The 16,835-nt window shown below is 38.1% G+C and overlaps 1 protein-coding gene across 6 annotated transcripts in view; it reads left to right on the forward strand.

Annotated features, from left to right (window-relative positions):
- The first annotated feature begins 262 nt into the window (after positions 1-262).
- Positions 263-16,835, forward strand: part of MLH3 (mutL homolog 3) — a 37,687-nt gene continuing 21,114 nt past the window's right edge. Inside the window, exons 1-2 of one of the 6 annotated variants that reach the window (XM_037832274.1) lie at positions 270-1,170; positions 1,852-5,211. In XM_037832274.1, the coding sequence (XP_037688202.1) occupies positions 1,914-5,211 (3,298 nt within the window). In that variant the 5' untranslated portion in view covers positions 270-1,170; positions 1,852-1,913. Of the gene's footprint in view, positions 5,212-16,835 lie in introns of all 6 variants that reach the window. The other 5 variants (XM_037832275.1, XR_005216285.1, XM_037832273.1 and 2 more) reach the window with 5 other exon arrangements.

The raw sequence follows: 16,835 nt of genomic DNA on the forward strand, positions 1-16,835 counted from the left end.
TTCATTAATTCAATGACTGCCTACCTATGCCAACACTGTTCTTTGCCATGGAAATATAAACAAAATGGACAAAATCTCTACCTTCATATAACTTACATTTTAGTGGGAGAAGACAGGCAATAAGCCAAGTAAGTTAAATATATATTGAATTAAATGGTAGTCCATACAGAGGAGAGAAAAACGGAGAAAAGGGAAAACACAAGAAAAGCATAAAAACAAAAGTAAAAATTATTAGAAACAGCCGTTTCCACCACTCCAAAAGAGCATAAGAATTGAGACTTGGAGGTATGAACAAGGCGAGATCCTAGAACGGAGGAGTTCGCAACTTGGCAACATCTGGCGCGCATGCGCACTGGCGTGTCGCGGATGCACGGATCTCGGAGTCCCCACAGAAGCGCATGCTCCTGCACTTGCGCGTGCACGAGCCTGGAGAGCCGACGTGCGCGCGTCTGGTGTATAAGGCGGTTGGTATCCTAGAGTTGGTGCAGTGCGATTCGAGGTGACGTGGGGGAAACTACGAGGCGGAAGGATGATTCCGGGAGTTCTAGCCCCAGAAGGGTCGTGGTGACCGCTGCGGGCCAGATGCTCCAGGGCTCCGAGAAGCCCTTGCGGCCTGCCTTTTGCGCGAGCGCCCACGTTAGGGCAGGCCCGGGTTTCCGGTTGTGCGTTAGCTGGGGGAAGAAGCGGGGACCGGGCGTGGAGAGGGGGATGGGGTGGAGCCGGAACCTTAGCATGTCCCCCGGAGCAGGTCCGCCTGCGCCCTCCCCCAGGCTTTCTTAGCTTTAGACCCAGGAGGGAGTTGTCCTGGTTGTTCAGGATCTTCGACCCTAAAGGACTGGGATGTAATCGGGAAATCATTGTGTTAGGTTTACATTAATCGGGATACTTGTTAAACGCGTTACCCCTCATTTGCTGCCGTCTGCAAAGTTCATTAGGAATCATCAGGTCCGGAATTACAGCCCTGACTTTGCCAGATTTGAAAATCCAGCCCTGCCAGCTACGAGAGGTCCAGCTCATGCTGATCGCTCATCTACGAAGGGGGAAGGAGGACCTTTAATTGCACTCGTTTTTGTTTTTTGTTTTTTTAATCCTGGAGGAAACCTTAAAATCAAATTCAGACAACTCACCATCGTTACTGTTGCCGGGTACTTTGTGGCTGTGGAAGCATCTGTAAGGACCAAAAGAGTATTAATAAAATGACCTTCTAAAAACTTATCAAAGTAATATATATACGAGATTTAAAGATCAAATCATTCCCAGCCTTTCCCCCCTGGAAATTACATAAACTACATTTAACCAATAACAATAACTTCTTAATACCCATCTCTCCTTAATATAACAGTTTGATTTTTTTTTTTAATTTCCTCCTGTTGCTTCACTTTATTACAATGCCTAACACTTCATTATATGCTTTTTCTAAAAGTCATGGTTATTGTGTAATGTATAAATGTTATGAGCTTGGAAAATTTTTCATGAATAATTTCTAGCTAATGTTTCTTAGTTGAATTTAGTTTAGGCATCTGTTTTGGTGAAGTGGTTAGAGTTTTGAATACTGTCTTTATGGGTCAACTTCAAGTGTGATGATGATTTCCCTTTAGGGAATGTGGGATTTACAAAGGAGCAGTGAAAATTATGAAATTATAAATGCTGCTCTGGATGTTAAATCCATTGCACCAAACATGAACTGTGTGGTCTGCCTAGAGATCAGAGCTATACATTTTTGTTTTGTTTTACAATTTGGTTTAATAAATTTCATTTACATCAAATGATATTTCTTCATAATGCTCGGGAAAAAATGGGTAGTGCTGTGTAAGTGAAGCTTTGATAGTATGTGTGTGTTTCCTCCCTTAGGCAATTATTTCTCGTCAGGAAAGGAAACCACTGCCTGGCAGTCTCACCAGTTTCTGCTTGCCATGATCAAGTGCTTGTCAGATGAAGTACAAGCCAAATTGCGTTCTGGTTTGGCCATAAGCTCTTTAGGCCAATGTGTTGAGGAACTTGCCCTCAACAGTATTGATGCTGAAGCAAAATGTGTGGCTGTCAGGGTGAATATGGAAACCTTCCAAGTTCAAGTGATAGACAATGGATTTGGGATGGGGAGTGATGATGTAGACAAGGTGGGAAATCGTTATTTCACTAGTAAATGCAGCTCTGTACAGGACTTGGAGAACCCAAGCTTTTATGGTTTCCGAGGAGAGGCCTTGGCAAGTATAGCTGACATGGCCAGTGCTATGGAAATTTCATCCAAGAAAAACAGGACAATGAAAACTTTTGTAAAACTGTTTCAAAATGGAAAAGCTCTGAAGGCTTATGAAGCTGACTTGATTAGACCAAGTGCTGGGACAACAGTGACCGTATATAACCTATTTTACCAGTTACCTGTGAGGAGGAAATGCATGGATCCTAGGCTGGAGTTTGAGAAGGTCAGACAGAGGATAGAAGCTCTCTCACTCATGAACCCTTCCATTTCTTTCTCTTTGAGAAATGATATTTCTGGTTCCATGGTTCTTCAACTCCCTAAAACCAAAGACATATGTTCCCGATTTTGTCAAATTTATGGACTTGGTCGATCCCAAAAGTTAAGAGAAATAAATTTTAAATATAAGGAGTTTGAGCTCAGTGGATATATCAGCTCTGAAGCACATTATAATAAAAATATGCAGTTTTTATTTGTGAACAAAAGACTAGTTTTAAGGACAAAGTTACATAAACTCATTGATTTTTTATTAAGGAAAGAAAGTATTATATGCAAGCAAAAGAATAGCTCTGCCAGTAGGCCAATGAACTCAAGTCCTCGCCATCGGTCTAACCCAGAATTTCATGGGATATATGTAATCAATGTGCAGTGCCAATTTTGTGAGTACGATGTATGCATGGAACCAGCAAAGACTCTAATAGAGTTTCAGAACTGGGATACTCTCTTGGTTTGCATTCAGGAAGGAGTGAAAATGTTTTTAAAGCAAGAAAAATTATTTGTGGAATTATCAGGTGAGGACATTAAAGAATTTAGTGAAGAAAATGACTTTAATGTATTTGGTGCTACTCTTCAGAAGCATGTGTCCTCTGATGAGAAGTATGACCAGGTCAGTTTCCAGGAAGCATGTCATAATATTTTGGACTCTTATGAAATGTATAATCTGCAATCAAAAGCTGTGAAAAGAAAAGCTAGTACAGAAAATACAAACACACAGAATTCTGTCGGTTCAAAAGCAATCAAAAAAAAGACAAATGATTCATTTTTGTCCACCTATAAACAAGATGGCCCAGGCCATAGTAAAACAATGGAGTCATCTTTACAAAACAAAGATAGCTCTTGCTCAGAGTCAAGGATCCTAGAACAAGAGACAGTCGAAGTTCCAGAATCAGAAAAAAATGAGAAACATAAAAAAGCTCTCTTGGAAATTAATTCTTCAGAAAATCTATGTGGAACCAGTTCAGAAATGTTTGTAAGCCCCTTTCAAGCACCATATCACTTTGAGGATAGTGGGGAAGATCTAGAAATGCAGAAAGTAAGTACTGTTGTTAATGGTGTGGCTGCCAATATCCTCAAAAGTGATAGAATTCAGAATCAACTAGAGATATTTAAAGATGCTACTGAAATGGGACGCCAACCTCTGCCTTTTGAGACAATAATACTGAGGACACATGGTGCTCAGAGAGAAGAGAAAAGAAAAAAAGAACCTGGCAGTTGTGGGGAAAAAAACATTTTTAGTTATGGACAAGTTAAATTATGTTCCACTGGCTTTATAACTCATGTGGTACAAAATGAGCAAACTAAATCAACTGAAACAGAACATTCATTTAAAAATTGGGTTCGACCTGGTCCTGTGAGTGCCAGAGAATCGTTTGGAAATAGAACACAACATTCAGTTGAGATGCCAAACATGAAAGATTTAACCAGTGCTGTAAGTGAAGAATCTGTTCAACTGCCCAACAAAAAATTTTCCAGATCAAATATAAATTGTGGGCTAGAGAACAAACCTATTGCAACTTATAGTAGTTTTGCTGTTTTTCAGGAAGGTAGTAAAAAATCACATCCAGGTTGCTTATTACTTGATACATCCACCTCTTTTCCTTGGTATATACATGTTTCAAATGATGGTAAGAAAGCAGATAAATTGATTGGTTCCTTCAAACCCAAAGCCCATAAGAAACTAAGCTTGAGTTCACAAGTAGGATCTTTAGAGAAGTTTAAGAGGCAATATGGGAAGGTTAAAAATCCTCTGAATACAGAAGTGGAGGAAAATAATAATTTTGAAGTCACTACCAATCTTAGTCCTCAAATTGAGCCCGACATTTCACTGAAAGACGAGAACCACTTAGACAACTCTGATATTTGTAAAACCACTACTTTGAAACATAATGATTCAAATGGTAATTGTCAGCCAGTAAGTCACATACTTTCTTCAGAGAAGTTTCCATTCTCCAAGGAAGAAGACTGTTTGGAACAAGAGATAACTTGTTTGAAAGAAAGTCCTATAACTCTAAAGGAGTTATTTCTCTCTAACAGAAAACCTTTAAATGTTGAGAAGTCACCTGAATCACTAGCCTCTAAATTATCCAGAATGAAGGGTTCTGAAAGAGAGCCTCAAACAATAGAGATTATGAATCATTTTAACAAACTTCGACAATCAGACTCCAGTAGGAATGATGGTGACTTGTGCAGTGGGTTAACTCTAGATTCTTGTAAGTTATATAAAAATGAGCATAAAAGAACAGAAAGTGGCATCATCCTAATGTCAAACACTGTCACACAAGCTAATTCCATCAATAAAGATAGAGAAACATATTCTAACAACAGTACAACAGAAAACTGTATGATACCAGAAATGACTTTGGAATTACCCTATGATAATTCTCCTAAAGTTATCAGTAAAGATTCAGATGTTCTTACCATATCTTCAGAACAACAACTAGGAAGTCCTGATGCCCCCAGTCAAATATTAATGAATCACATAGAAGATTCCACAGCTGACCAAAATGGAGCTTGTTTACAGACTGAGGAATCTAAAACAGGAGCTTGTTCTGAAAATGAAGAGTCTAGCTCACATTCTTTGGACTGGCAGCAGCATTTTGATGTAGCCCTAGGAAGAATGGTTTATATCAACAAAATAACTGGACTTAGCACGTTCATTGCTCCTGCTGAGGATATTCGGACTGCTTGTACTCAAGACCTAACAACTGTGGCTGTGAGTGTTATACATGAGAGTGGTAAGTATATAGTGCTTACTGGTATTAAATGCTTTTGAAAATGGGAATAATGGTCAAGAAGCCAAATAATCATTGCTCAGAGATGATCTCAGCAGATAGAACTTTGAAAATTAATTATAAAACTTCATGTTTTATGATATGTGAAGGTTCTCTAGGTCCAAAATTATTTAAATCTAGAAATACCATGAAAGACTGATATAGAAAGGAAATGCATGTTTATGTGTATATATGGAGGTATATATATATATAAATGTAAGAGTGAGTGCTAGACAGATTTTAGTAAAAATGGTACTACCAATAGCTGAGAAGGTCACAGCTGCTTTCCTACCCTTCTTTCCCCTCCCTCCCACACACACAAATGCACTCTCTTAGGAATTTATCTTTAAAGGCACCTGCAGTATTGGTGTGGTATTTTTCCAGAAGTTGCCCTCTGTGGCTCCCAGGTAGGGTCCAGAATGATCCTGCAATCATCCTAAGATTTCCCAGTAAGGTCTATGTCTCAGTATAGTACTCTATTTATGAACTTTTTATGTTCAGAAAGGACTTTACTATATATTTTTTTGGAATATAGGTTAAGTATGTCCTTTCAAATGCACTTTGTTATAATACATTTACTAATCTACTGATCTGCTTATGGTGTAAGTAACTGCTATTAAAGAAGACAATAACTTGGCTTTTAGATCATACCACAAGGCTGCCTTAGACCCTGGACTAGGACTCAGAGTTCTCAGTCTCAGTCAGTATTAAAAGTGATATTGTTTTGGCAGTGTGTTGAGAGCCAGATGTTGGGAGATAGTAAAATTGATTTCCATCTGGCCATCTGGCAATAATCTTGGTTTTTTACCATGAGAATAACCATTGAATGTGCCTCAATATTAGAAGACTTACATTCTCTAAAAGAAAAAGTTGTATGAATATAATTGCAAACCAATTTGTAATTTCTCCTTAGGGTGAGTATTTCTAGTAGGAGGCTCTGAGTTATTTAAGATTAAATAAGACCTTTACTTTTCAATGTTTTTAAACTTTTTTCTTAGTGAAAAAAGTAATCACTGTAGTAACTTCAAATTGTTAAATAGGAGAAGAAAATCCTTTTTTAAAAAAAACTTGTGTTACAGTTCTAATTTGGCTTGTCTTTTTTTATTATTATTAGAGAAGTTATGGGTTTATAGAACATTCACACATAAAATACGGGATTCTCATATACCTCCCTATTATTAACAACTTGCAATGGAGTGGCACATTTGTTACAGTTGAAAGCACATTTTTATAATTGTACTACTAACTGTAGTCCATAGTTTAACTTAGCATTCACTGTTTGTATTATGCAGATCCATGATTTTTTTTAAAAATATTTTATTCTAGTACCATATATACAACCTAACATTTCCCCTTTAAATCACATTCAAATCTATAATTCAGTGCTGTTAATTATGTTCACAATGTTGGGCTGCCATCACTATGATCCAGTACTTAAGCTTCTATTGTCCCAAATAGAAACTCTGTACATTTTAAGCCTTAAGTTCCCATTTCCTAACCCATCTCATCCCCCTGGTAACCCATATTCTACATTCTGACTCTCTGATTTTGCTTATTCTAATTAGTTCATATCAGTGTTTGTTCTGGTTTGCTAATGCTGCCATTAACCAAAATACCAGAAATGGATTGGCTTTTATAAAGGGGGTTTATTTGGTTACAGAGTTACAGTCTTAAGGCCATAGTGTCCAAGGATGGCCACTGGTGTCCGGAAAACCTGTTAGCTCAGAAGGCACGTGGCTGGCATCCGCTTGCTCCCAGGTTGTGTTTCAAAATGGCATTCTCCAAAATGTTGCCCTTGGGGTGTTTTGTCCTCTCTTAGCTGCAGCTCCTTTTCAAAATGTCACTCTCGGTTGCTCTCCAAAATGTCACTCTTACGTGCTCCAGCATCTGGGCTGTGTGGCTCTTTTTAAAATACTCCTGTGATCCAATTAAGACCCACCCTGAATGGGTGGGGCAACATCTCCTTGGAAATTATCCTATCAAATGTTTTGCTCACAGTTGATTGAGTCACATCTGCATGGAAACACTCAAAGAATTCCAATCTAATCAACACTAATATGTGTGCCCACACAAGATTGCATCAAAGAACATGGAGTTTGGGGGGACCTAATACATCCAAACTGGCACAGTGTCCTTTTGTGTCTGGCTTATTTTGCTCAACATGATGTCTTCAAGGTTCATCCATATTGCTGCATTTATCTGACTTCATTCCTTTTTACTGTTTTTTTGAATAGTATTCCATTGTATGGCCATACCACATTTTGTTTATCCATTCATTGGTTAATGGGCACTTGGGTTACTTCCATCTTTTGGCAACTGTGAATGATGCTGTTATGAGCAACCGTGTGCAAATACCTGTTCAAGACCCTGCTTTCAATTCTTTTGGGTAGTGGGATTGTTGGGTCGTATGGTAATTCTGTACTTAAACTTTCTGAGTAACTGCCAAACTGTCTTCCACAGTCGCTGCACCATTTTACATTCTCACTGGAAAAGAATGATTGTTCCCATTTCTTCACATCTTCTCCAACACTTGTAATTTTCTATTTTAAAAATAGTAGCCATTTTAGTGATTGTAAAGTTGAATCTTATTGTAGTTTTGACTTGCATTTCCCTAATGGCTAGTGATGTTGAGGATCTTTTCATATGCTTTTTGGCCATTTGTATATCTTCTTTGGAGAAATGTTCTTTCAAGTCTTTTGCCCATTTTTAAATTGAGTTGTTTGTGTTTTTGTTGTTTAGTTGAAGGATTGATTTATTTATGTATTCTGGATATTAAACCTTTATTGGATATGTGGTTTCCAAATATTTTCCCCCATTATATAGGTTGTTGTATTACTTGCATGATAAAATACTTGGAGGCACAAAAGTTTTTAATTTTGATGAGGTCCCATTTATCTGTTTTTCTTTTGTTGTTTGTGCTTTGAATGTAAAGTCTGAGAAACTATTGCCTAACACAAAGTTCTGAAGATGCTTCCTAACATTTTCTTCTAGGAGTTTGATAGTTCTGGCTCTTATATTTCAGTCATTTTGAGTTGGTGTGGGGTAGGGATCCTCTTTGATTCGTTTGAAAATGGAGATTCAGTTTTTCCAGCACCATTTGCTGAAGAGACTATTCTTTCCCAATTGGGTGGTCTTTGCCCCCTTGTCAAAAATCATAAATAGGCTATAAATGTAAGGGTTGATTTCCGAGTTTTCAATTCAATTCCATTGACCTATGTATCTGTCTTTGTGCCAGTACCATGCCATTTTGAATACTGTGGCTTTGTAATAAGTTTTAAGATTGGGAAGAAGGAGTCCTCCAACTTTGTTCTTTTTCAAACTGGCTTTGGCTATTCAGGGCCCCTTAGTCTTGCAGATAAATTTGATGATTGACTTTTCCATGTCTGCAAAGAAAGTTGTTGAAATTTTGATTGGTGTTGCATTAAATCTATAAATCACTTTGGGTAGAATTGACACCTTAATAGTATTCAGTTTTCCAATCCATGAAAATGGAATGTCCTTCCATTTATTTAGGTCTCTTTGACTGAAATGTTTTGTAGTTTTCTGGGTACAAGTCCTTTATACCCTTGGTTAGATTTATTCCTAGACATTTCATTCTTTTAATTGCTATTGCGAATGGAATTTTTTTCTTAATTTCTTATTTCAATTATTCATTCGTAGGGTACAGAAACACTACTGATTCTGAAATGTTGATCTTGTACCCTACCCCTTTGCTGAATTCCTTTATTAACTCTAGGAACTTTGCTGTGGATTTTTCAGGATTTTCTATATATACGGTCATGTCATCTGTAAATAGAGATAGTTTCACAGCTTCCTTTCCAATCTGGATGCCTTTTCTTTTTCTTGCCTAATAGCTCTGGCTAGAGCTTCCAGTACAGTGTCAAATAGCAGTGCTGACAATGGGCATCTTTGTCTTGTTCCCGTTCTTAGAGGGAAAGCTTTTAGTCTTAACACTGATGATGTTATCTACGGGTTTTTCATATATACCCTTTATCATGGTGAGGAACTTCCCTTCTATGCCTAGTTTTCTGAATTTTTCTTTCTTTCAGGAAGGGGTGCTGGATTTTGTCAAATGCCTTTTCTGCATCATCTGAGATGATCACATGGTTTTTTCCCCTTCATTCTGTTAATGTAGTATGTTATATTAATTTATTTTCTTATGTTGAACCACCCTTGCATACCTGGGAATAAATCCCACTTCATCATGGTGTATAATTATTTTAATGTGGTGTTGGATTCACATTAGTTTGCTAATATTTTACTGAACATTTTTTTGCATCTATATTCATAAGAGATAGTGGTCTATAATTTTCTTGTGGTATTTTTATCTGGTTTTGGTATGAGGGTGATGTTGGCCTCATAGAATGAATAAGGGAGAATTTTCTCCTCTTCAATTTTTTGGAAAAGTTTGAGCAGGATTGATGTTAATTCTTCTTGGAATGTTTGACAAAATTCCCCCTGTGAAGCCATCTGGTTCTGGGCATTTCTTTCTTGGGGGGTTTTTGATTACTGATTCAATCTCTTTACTAGTTACTAGTTTGTTGAGATCTTCTCTTCTTCTTGAGTCAGTGTAGGTAGTTTGTGTGTTTCTAGGAATTTGTTCATTTCATCTAGGTTATCTAATCTGTTGGCATACAGTTGTGTTTTTCAGTGGGGTCAGTAGTAATGTCCCCCTTTTCATTTTAGTTATTTGTGTCCTCTCATTTTTTTTCTTTTTCAGCCTAGGTAAATGTCCATTGATTTTATTGATATTTTCAGAGAACTAACTTTTATTTTGTTCATTCTGTTTATTGTTCTTTCATTCTCCATTTCATTTATCACTGCTCTAATCTTTGTTATTGCATTCCTTCTGCTCACTTTGGGTTTAGTTTGCTCTTTTTATTTTCTAGTTCTTCCAGTTTCGAGGTTAGGTCTCTGATTTGAAATTATTCTTTTTTAATGTAAGCATTTAGAACTATAAGTTTCCCTTTCAGCACTGCCTTTGCTGCATCCCATAAGTTTTGGTATGTTGTATTTTCATTTTCATTCATCTCGAGATATTTCCTAATTTTCCTTACAATTTCGTCTTTAACCCCTTGGTTGTTTAAGAGTACATTGTTTAAGTTCCACATATTTGTAAATTTCCATTTTTCCTGCTGTTATTGATTTCTAGCTTCATTCCAATGTGGTCAGAAAAGATTCATTGTATGATTTCAGTATTTTTAAATTTATTGAGATTTGCTTTGTGACCTAAGATATGGTCTTTCCTGGAGAATGAGCCATGTGCATTCTGTTGTTTTTGGGTGAAGTGTTCTGTATCTGTGTGTTAGGTCTAGTTGGTTTAGAGTATTATTCAAGTCTTGTATTTCCATATTGATCTTCTGACTAGCTGTTCTATCCATTATTGATAGTGGTGTATTAAAGTCTCCTGCTGTTAATGTAGAGCCATCAATGTCTCCATTCAAATCTGTCATATTTGCTTTATATATTGGGAACTCTGCTCTTAGGTGCATATATATTTTTAATTGTTGAATTGACCCTTTTGACAGTTTGTAATGACCATCTTTATCGCTCATAACTGTTTTTGATTTAAAGTCTATTTTATATGACATTAGTATAGTTATCTCAGTTCTCTTTTGGTTAGTCCTTGCATGGTATACTTTTTTTCCATCCTTTTGCTTTCAGCCTACTTATGTCTTTGAGTTTAAGGTGAGTCTCTTGTAGATAGCATATATTTGGTTCATGCTTTTTTATCCATTCTGCCAGTCTCTGCTTTTTGACTAGAGAGTTTAATCCATTTACATTTAAAATCACTACTGATAATGCTGAACTTTCTTCTTCATTTTGCTCTTTATTCTTTGTAAGTCTTATTCCTTTTTTGCCCCTCAATTTTTCTCTTAGTGCCTCCTTTCATATTTATTGATTTTTTTTTTTTATTGTACCATACTGAATCCCTTCTCATTTCTGTCTGGATATATTTTTCATATATTTTCCTTGTGATTACCATGGGGTTAAAATTTAACACCCTAAATATTTAACAATCATATTTGATTTGATAACCAACTTGACTAAAGTTTCATACATATACACTGTTCCTGTATGTATAGGAACACTCTTTTTTGTACTTGTTACAAATTATATCTTTATAAATTGATGTCTAAAGCCATAGATTTATCATTACTTTTTTTTTTCCTTTTTTTTTTTTTCATTTTTATTGAGATTGTTCAGATACCATACAATTATCCAAAGATCCAAAGTGTACAATCACTTGCCCCTGGGTACCCTCATACAGCTGTGCATCCATCACCACGCTTAATTTTTGTTCAATTTTTAGAAACTTTTCATTACTCCAGACAAGAAATAAAGTGAAAGATGAAAAAAGAAAAAAAGAAAAGGAAACACTAATCCTTCCCTATCCCTAACCAACCCCCCTCAATTGTTGACTCCTAGTATTGATATAGTACGTTTGTTACTGTTTATGAAAAAATGTTGAACTACTACTAACTGTAGTATATAGTTTGTAATAGGTATATAGTTCTTCCCTATATGCCCCTCTATTATTAACTTCTAATTGTATTGTCATACATTTGTTCTGGTTCATGAAGTGATTTCTAGTATTTGTACAGTTGATCATGGACATTGCCCACCATAGGATTCAGTTTTATACATTTCCATCTTTTGACCTCCAACTTTCCTTCTGGTGACATATATGACTCTGAGCTTCCCCTTTCCACCTCATTCACACACCATTTGGTGCTGTTAGTTATTCTCACATCTTGCTACCAACACCCCTGTTCATTTCCAAACATTTAAGTTCATCCTAATTGAACATTCTGCTCATACTAAGCAAGAGCATCTACATTTCTTCCGCAAGGCAGGAGGGAGAGTCAAAGAAGGTAGAGAGGCAAAAGAAAGAGGAAACAAAAAAAAATGACAGCTAGGAAGCAGCAAAAGGAAAAATAACCTTAAATCAAAGTAGAATAAAGAATCAGACAATACCACCAATGTCAAGTGTCTAACATGCCTCTCCTATTCCCCCCTTATCTGCATTCACCTTGGTATATCGCCTTTGTTACATTAAAGGAAGCATAATACAATGATTCTATTAGTTACAGTCTCTAGTTTATGCTGATTGCATCCCTCCCCCAGTGCCTCCCCATTTTTAACACCTTGCAAGGTTGACATTTGCTTGTTCTCCCTCGTAAAAGAACATATTTGTACATTTTATCACAATTGTTGAATACTCTAGATTTCACCAAGTTACACAGTCCCAGTCTTTATCTTTCCTCCTTTCTTGTGGTGTCTCACATGCTCCCCATCTTTCTCTCCCAACCGTATTCATAGTTACCTTTGTTCAGTGTACTTACATTGTTGTGCTGCCATCTCCCAAAATTGTGTTCCAAACCACACACTCCTGTCTTCTATCACCCTGTAGTGCTCCCTTTAGTATTTCCTGTAGGGCAGGTGTCTTGTTCACAAAGTCTCTCACTGTCTGTTTGGCAGAAAATATTTTGAGCTCTCCCTCGTATTTGAAGGACAGCTTTGCTGGATACAGGATTCTTGGTTGGTGGTTTTTCTCTTTCAGTATCTTAAATATATCACACCACTTCCTTCTTGCCTCCATGGTTTCTGCTGAGAGATCCGCACATAGTCTTATGAAGCTTCCTTTGTATGTAATGGATTGCTTTTCTCTTGCTGCTTTCAGGATTCTCTCTTTGTCTTTGACATTTGATAATCTGATTATTAAGTGTCTTGGCGTAGGCCTATTCATATCTCTTCTGTTGGGAGTACGCTGCGCTTCTTGGATCTGTAATTTAATGTCTTTCATAAGAGATGGGAAATTTTCATTGATTATTTCCTCTATTATTGCTTCTGCCCCCTTTCCCTTCTCTTCTCCTTCTGGGACACCAATGATACATACATTATTGTACTTTGTTTCATCCTTGAGTTCCCAAAGACGTTGCTCATATTTTTTCATTCTTTTCTCCATCTGCTCCTTTGCGTGTAGGCTTTCAGGTGTTTTGTTCTCCAGTTCCTGGGTGTTTTCTTCTGCCTCTTGAGATCTGCTGTTGTATGTTTCCATTGTGTCTTTCATCTCTTGTGTTGTGCCTTTCATTTCCATGGATTCTACTAGTAGGTTTTTTGAACTTTTGATTTCTGCTGTATACATGTCCAGTGCTTCCTTTACAGCCTCTATCTCTTTTGCAATATCTTCTCTAAACTTTTTGAATTGATTTAGCATTAGTTGTTTAAATTCCTGTATCTCAGTTGAAGGATACGTTTGTTCCTTTGACTGGGCCATAACTTTGTTTTTCTTAGTGTAGGTTGTAATTTTCTGTTGTCTAGGCATGGTTTCCTTGGTTATCCAAATCAGGTTTTCCCAGACCAGAACAGGCTCAGGTCCCAGAGGGAAGAAATATTCAGTATCTGGTTTCCCTGAGGTTGTGTCTTAGAAAATTGCTCCACCCTTTGATGCCTCGGGTCACTGTGCTTTTCTGCCCAGCAGGTGATGCCTGTTAGCCTATAATTCTTGACTGGTGTGAGGAGGTATGGCCGTGTTCCCCCAGGCTCTGGGGTCTGGTTCTGAATGGGAAGGGCCCCACCCCTTTCCTCCTAGAGAAGACAGACCCCCCAGGTGGAGGTCATTAGCATCTCAATGGTCTTGCTCTCTGCTTGTGCTGACTCCGCCCTTCCCCGAGTCACAGCGCTGAAAACTTAAAATGACTGGGGCTTTCTCCACTGAGCCGAAAAAAAAACAGATAGTCCCCTTCAGACCCAGTCAAGGCGACCCTCCAGCTCTCCCAGGTCAGTCGTCACCCAAAGCCTCTGTCTGTTTTTTGGGGCTGCGTACCTGTAATGAGCAGTTCACACTCGCTACTTAAAACCCCAGTTGGAGCTCAGCTGAGCCATATTCGCTTGCTGGGAGAGAGCTTCTCTGTGGCACCACGCGGCTCCGCAGCTTGGGCTATGGGGGAGGGGGTCTCCCGATCTGGTTCCGCAGGTTTTACTTACAGATTTTATGCTGTGTTCTCGGGCATTCCTCCCAATTCAGGTTGGTGTATGATGAATGGATGGTCTCGTTTGTCCCCCCGCAGTTATTCTAGATTATCTACTAGTTGTTTCTGGTTTTTTGTAGTTGTTCCAGGGGGACTACTTAGCTTCCACTCCTCTCTATGCCGCCATCTTGCCCGAGTCTGTCATTACTTTTTATGCGTTTGCATTTAGCACCTGTAGGAAGTAAGAAATGGAGTACATACAATACAATAGTATGGCATTTGTAATTACCCAAATGGTTACCTTTACTGGAGGTCTTTATTTCTTTACATCTTCAAACCATTGTCTAGTGTCCTTTCCTTTTAGTCTGAAGAACTCCCTTTAACATTGCTTGTAGAGGAGGCCTAGTGGTGATGAAGTCCCTCAGCTTTTGTTTATCTGGAATGTCTTAATCTCTCCCTCATTTTTGAAAGAAATTCTCTCTGGATATAAAATTCTTGGTTGGCATTTGTTTCTTTCCTGACTCTGTGGTTTGTGATTAGAAGTCAACACTTAATCTAATTGGGACTCCTTTATACATATGTTGCTTTTATCTTGCAGCTTTCAGAATTCTCTGCTTGTCTGTTGCATTTGACAGTTTGATCAGTATGTCACGTGGTATAGTTTTCTTCAAGTTTATCCTGTTTGATGTTCTCTGAGCTTCTGGAAAGTGCATGTTCATGTTATTTGCTGAGTTTGGGGAGTTTTTTCAGTCATTATTTCTTTGAATATTCCTTCTGTCCCTTTCTCTTTCTTCTCTTTCTGAGACTCCCATAATGTGTATGTTGGTACATTTGATGGTATCTCAGAGGTCTTTTAGGCTTTGTTCACTTTGTATAATTCTTTCTTCTTTCTGTTCCTCAGCTTGACTCATTTCAGTTGTCTTGTCTTCAGAGTCACTGATTCTTTCTTCCGCCAGCTCCAGTCTGTTGTTGAAACCCTCCTGGAATTTTTCATTTCAGTTATTATGCTCTTCAATTCCAGTGGCTTTTTAAAATTTCTGTCTCGTTATTAAGATTCTCGTAACGTTCATTCATTGTTTTCCTGATATCCTTTAGTTCTTTCTGTATACTTTCCTTCATCTCCCTGAACATATTGAAGATCATTTTTTTAAAAGTCTTTGTCCAGTTTGTCCCCAGTCTGGTCTTCATGGATGTTTTCTGGATTTTTATCCTCTTCTTTTGGATAGGCCATCATTTCCTGTCTCTTTGTGTTGTATCTTTTTATGCACACTGTACATTTTATAATACTAAAACTCTGGAATTTTTTTCCCTTAGATGTCTGTTTCTTGGGTTTGTAGCCAGCTGGTGATGTGACAGAGATTTTTTTTGAGTGTCAGTCATCCAATCAGGAAGGTCTGCCCAAGGCTAATACAAAATGCAGGGTCCTCTCTGTCTTTTCTGGGCCTGTGTCTTGCCCTGGGCTTGTGCTTGCTAGTGGTTTAGGAGTTCCCCTGTTTACAGGAGTTTGAATGCCCCAGGAGACAGCCCCTTCTTTCTATTCCAAGTGTTCCACTGCTGTACTTAAAGCACGTAAGGCTTGCCTCAGACCGTCTACCTCAGTTGGAACAGTGGCTGCCCTTAGAGCTGGGCCCCCAGAGATCCAAAGTAGCTAATCAAAACCCGGGACCAGTGATCGGCCCATGCTCACCCCAGATCTTGGAGAAGTGGATTTTTATACCCCTTTCTGGCACCAGCAAGCTATGCCAGGGGCTGGACCCTATTGCTGCCTGGGGTGCCAGTATCTACCCCAGGGAGGGAGCAGTTTACTGGTATTTACCGTAATTTACCAGCCTCTTCCTCCCGCTCTTCCCTAGAGACTGTACAGTGTTCTACTGGGCTCTGGAGTTTTGAAATAGTTGATTCAGACCATTCTTAGCTGTTCAATAGTTGTTCTGGTGGAGGGACTGATTTCTGGAGCTTCCCACTCCACCATCTTCCCACAAGCTCCTCTTTTCCTTTTTAATAGTGTTCCTGAGTTTGTCAGGTTCTCTTGAAGACACATGTGCTTTCTGATCTGTGCAGTTTTGTGTTCTGATTTGTACTGAATGCTTATCAGAGGTAATTTAAGGTACTGGCCCCTCACCTCCCTGAAATGCAACAGCTTCAGGTATAATGTCAAAAAATAAGTGGATGACATTAAACTGTGCTATGGTTGTTGCTAAGACAAAGAGGGAAATCGGCTGCCACAATCAAATATCTACTGTTAAATGTCTTTTTAAAAAAAAAAAATTAACTTTATCAAAAAATAAACATTTCCAAACAAAACAAAGCAAAGGAATAGCAAAGACAAATATCCTAAAATAACTTCATGGCTTCCAATATGCTCCTACCATACCACAAGAAAATTAATGAACCATAGGCATTCCTGAGCATCCCATATCATTAAGATTACCCTCAATATCTTATCTGTTCTTATTAGATTATCGTTCTGCCTTCACTGGCTGCTGTCTAGTCTTGAAGTGACGTTTCGAGGGTCACGTCAACTTATAGTTTCATAGTGAAAAAGAAAGTACTTTTGGTATAGAAACAAGTTCCATGAAAAGATGGCTCCTCCATTCACATGGAATATTACCT

This window comes from Choloepus didactylus, chromosome 4 (genome assembly GCF_015220235.1).
Source record: "Choloepus didactylus isolate mChoDid1 chromosome 4, mChoDid1.pri, whole genome shotgun sequence".
In the NCBI taxonomy this organism is placed as follows: domain Eukaryota; kingdom Metazoa; phylum Chordata; class Mammalia; order Pilosa; family Megalonychidae; genus Choloepus; species Choloepus didactylus.